The sequence below is a fragment of the Bipolaris sorokiniana genome, assembly GCF_000338995.1.
Source record: "Bipolaris sorokiniana ND90Pr unplaced genomic scaffold COCSAscaffold_64, whole genome shotgun sequence".
Lineage (NCBI taxonomy): Eukaryota > Fungi > Ascomycota > Dothideomycetes > Pleosporales > Pleosporaceae > Bipolaris > Bipolaris sorokiniana.
Genome location: NW_006911958.1, coordinates 1 through 3,797, shown reverse-complemented (window position 1 = coordinate 3,797; position 3,797 = coordinate 1). Strand labels below are relative to the sequence as shown.

General features: G+C 44.7%; 1 protein-coding gene across 1 annotated transcript; it reads right to left on the bottom strand.

Annotated features, from left to right (window-relative positions):
* Window positions 1-936: 936 nt before the first annotated feature.
* On the bottom strand, window positions 937-1,939 carry COCSADRAFT_185970 (uncharacterized protein). The gene is made up of 4 exons (XM_007707970.1): window positions 1,720-1,939; window positions 1,536-1,668; window positions 1,244-1,468; window positions 937-1,187 (listed from the first exon to the last, which is right to left on the bottom strand). The coding sequence occupies exons 1-4, from the start codon at window positions 1,827-1,829 to the stop codon at window positions 1,119-1,121; spliced, it is 537 nt and encodes a 178-aa protein (XP_007706160.1). The 5' UTR covers window positions 1,830-1,939; the 3' UTR covers window positions 937-1,118.
* Window positions 1,940-3,797: the final 1,858 nt, after the last annotated feature.

Here is a 3,797-nt window from a genome sequence, read left to right as displayed (position 1 = left end):
ATATTGCCTTCGGTAGTTCTGCTTTGAGTACTGAATCTAAGCGTAGCTCCTCTAAATGGTGAGAAGTTGCTCCTAGTGCGTATTTCTGGCGAGAAGTTTGCCTGCCGTTTATTTGGTGGGAGGATTGGTATTTCAACTACGCTAGGTATAGTAGTCTGCGTAGGCGTCGCTGGTTCCGTGGTTTCCATATCTATCTCATTCTGGATCTGAGCTTCGATTTCTGCTCTCGCCTGGGTGCCTGGCACGTGTACGTCGATAGTATCACTATCGGGTGGCATTTTGATTACTAATCCACCTGGTCTGTGTGTTTTTCGGTGAAAAATAAGACGTGTCTAAAGTGATCACTTTAACAGCCTATAGCTCCACAGCGCGTGGCGTGCACGCTTTAAAGGTGATTGTAATCGATTTCTCGCGAGGGGTTTATATATATTTGACTAAAATTACACCTATTCTAGAAAACTCGAAGTTGTCTGATTTTGTGTATGAAATTGTTCTACCCCATATAACTGCACAGAAAAAAGCGGGTTTGTTGTATCCGGCATCTAACTTGACAAATTCACAGTGGAAACACGCCCAGATTGAAAACAATGTCGCTTTGGATTCTTCGAAAATCAATTTGTCATTGTGCAAGGTGCTGTTTGCGGGTTAGACAATGGATGTGCATGTGGCAAACGAGGTGAAGTTTTCGGTCTTGTTTTGGCGATTGAGGTGGGAAATTTGTGATGGAACTGGGAAAACAGCTGGAATATGATCTTCTCGATGCCACTGCTGAAACATAGCTTGATAGAAGTCGAGAGATACTGTCTTTGCGATCAGTTGTTCGGTTCCATATGAATATTTACGCCAAAGCAATGATCATCACGTGAAAATTGGACAGAAAACAAGAGCTATCTTGATTCGAACACAACAAAAAAGAATATATTGAGAAAGTAATTACCACGAAGCCTACCACTCTCACTCTACTCTAGCAGAAAAAAATAAGTAATCAAACTGTCTAAAAGGCCAAGCACCAGCTCGTCGCAGCTGAGGAATCCACCCCAGTACTAGATCTCTAAAACTCTATACTCATAAAATCTATATGCATAAAAGCCCGCCGATTCCCCTCACACACTCCTCTCCTAACCGCGCCTGGGGCAGTCAATGAATCCACCATCAGTACGGCACTGCTTGCCAACAAGGTAAGCCCACTATTTTCCACATGTTAGTCAAATATCTCCTGTCGTCTGAATTCATCTGTACTCACGTTTTGGAATCCACCATCACCCTGGCGAGTAAACGTCTTAGGCGAGCTAAACAAAACAACATCATAGGTAACATCTGCGCCAACCGCTGCATGGTACTTAGTCGAGACCACGTTCTGGTAGCCGGGACCCTCGAGCTTGTAGCCGACGTTACAGACGACGATGTTGAAGCCGGGGTAGCGGGCATGGACGTCGGAGGCGACGCGTTGGGTGAATTGCTTTCGGCGCTGGAATTCAGTTGCTCGTTAGATATGTTTTCTACGATATGTGAAGGGAGAGATGAGGGGGGCTTACCTCGACGTCGTCCCTGATGCTGTCGATCATCTTGACGACGCGGGTGGCGATGTCGATGACGACGGGGGCGATGGCGGCGGCAGCTGCGCCAGCGGCGGGCGAGCGAGCGACGTTGGGGAGGTCGTTGGTGGCGCTGGGGTGGGTGTTAGTAAGAGAGGGAATGGAAGGAAGGAAGTAGACGTACCGGAGAGCCAGGCCCTGTTCGACGGATATGGTGTCGATGTTGACCATGGGGGTGGCGAAGACTGAGGAGCCCATGGCGAGGAGGGTGAAGAAGGAAGCAATTTGAACCATTTTGAAGGATTGAGTAGTTATACTGGGTCTATTTGTTGAAATGAGAGTGGTGGAACGAGTGGAAGGTTGTTAAGTGAGTGTCTGAATGAGTGACTGTGAGATGCTGTGTGAATTGCCTCTAAAACAGAGGGATTTTTGTCTGTTTAAGTACCTCTTTCTGTCTCTATCACATTCATAATTTGATACTATGCTTTAGCTTCTAGAACTAATTCACCGCTTCTATCAGATTGCAGTAATTTCCTCTTGACTTTGGAGTGCCTAATCATACCGTTGATACTATGACATCATGACACTGACATTCTGTCTTCCTAATACACTCAAACGTTCAAACTTTACATATCAGCCCTCCTGTAACGCAAAGTTAAAACTACACTATCTCATTTCTGTAGCGGCCTAAGGCTGTATACTGACACTCTAGCCCAAATTCTAAATATCAAAGATCGAAGACGCAGATCGATTACACTTGAATCTTGTGCCATTTCCTATCATCTATCACTATCTCATTACCTAGAACGCATGCCAAGCGCAGCTGCTGTTCAATTTTAGTAATTTCTCGCCATCTCTAGGTTACTACCGGCTCGACCAGACCAAACTGAAACATAGAGGAGAAGTTCTCAGCCCTGTGGCTTTAGGTTTAAGCCTGTATTAGTTGCATCTAAAATACACACCAAGATAGATACCATAGCCACACCGTACCGATATTTACAGATGTCACATGTCAGCTTAAGCAACAATGTACAAAGCTTTATTAGGCACGATAGGAGTTACAAGCGGGATGCTCAATTTTACAGCCATTCTTTGGATGAACGCTCTGAAGCTATCCCTGTATATTTGAAGTATAGAGTATGCAGATCCCGTTTTATCCGCAATTCGCTGAGCTTAGACAGCCTGATCCTGAGTACATCGCCAGGTGCATCCTAGAAGCTGTTGTGGGCAAGCTACTAATAGGCTGCGGATATTTATTCGACGAAAGCTTATTCTGTCGTTAGACGTCGTAAGGCTCCCTGCATCTAGCGCATGCGCTAATAACTAAAGTTCCGTGGTTGTATCATCCAGTACGCCAACCGTTTTCCCACGAATTAGTAGGTAGACTAGCTTTGCGTTAGTGGCTTTTACAAGCGATTAGTAGACAGCTTGCTTGTATAGTCTGAAGTATGTTTAATGCTGTCTCTCAACGCTTATACCAGGGCCGCGCTAGAAGCTGTGACTTATGATATTGAGTTTCACACGGTCAGCGAAACCAGATGACGATATCGTTGAGAAACCTTACTTTCAGCTTCTACCACAAGCGACTGTCTCACCGCCCTCTAAAGTTTCTCTGGGCCTTCTATCTCTTCTACTTCGTTATTATGCTTTGCATCACGCATGGCGAAACTCGGAGCCCCGACACGTGCAGGACAAGAGAAGTGACTCTTTACAAGTTCTGTTCGCCCAGACCTGTCACGACTAGATGTTTAAGTCAACTTCACTCTATATAAACCATCGATACCCTCTGAATAACCTGTCTTCATAAAGACTGGAAACACTACGCTCATGCTCATCTGCAACTACTTTATGGTTGCAAGTGTTCGTGTTCTTCACGTCAGGGAGACGCTAGCCTGACATGGCCCTTGGGGAAGTAAGTAGCCGGATAAAAATTGCGTTCATCATTAGCTCAAACTACAGCAAGAATCACTAGTTATGAGTAGTGTTATACAATCTTCGAAAGAAGTGGAAGTATTACTTCGTAGGCTATTATTTTTTCCAGTTTTAATAGCTAAGTAGTGCGTGATGTTGGTGTTATTAAGGAGTTGCACTATTATAGCAGTGGCACTTTTTATCCGGGTATTTTTGTTCCCCAATAAGCATGCATGCAGCCTATAGCTCCCTTGGCATCGATGAAACATACTATAGCAGTACATAAGGGTTCTCAATGTAAACCAAACATCATCTGTTCGTGTAACATAAACTACTTGATATATGTTCTTG

What these genes read in the sequence shown, in the direction of transcription:
- COCSADRAFT_185970 (XM_007707970.1), bottom strand. Translation starts at nt 1,829, where the DNA reads ATGGTTCAAATTGCTTCCTTCTTCACCCTCCTCGCCATGGGCTCCTCA. An exon ending in GAACAGGGCCTGGCTCTCCG is followed by an intron (nt 1,669 to 1,719) that starts GTACGTCTACTT and finishes CACCCACCCCAG; the next exon opens with CGCCACCAACGACCTCCCCA. An exon ending in GTGATGGTGGATTCCAAAAC is followed by an intron (nt 1,188 to 1,243) that starts GTGAGTACAGAT and finishes TGTGGAAAATAG; the next exon opens with TGGGCTTACCTTGTTGGCAA.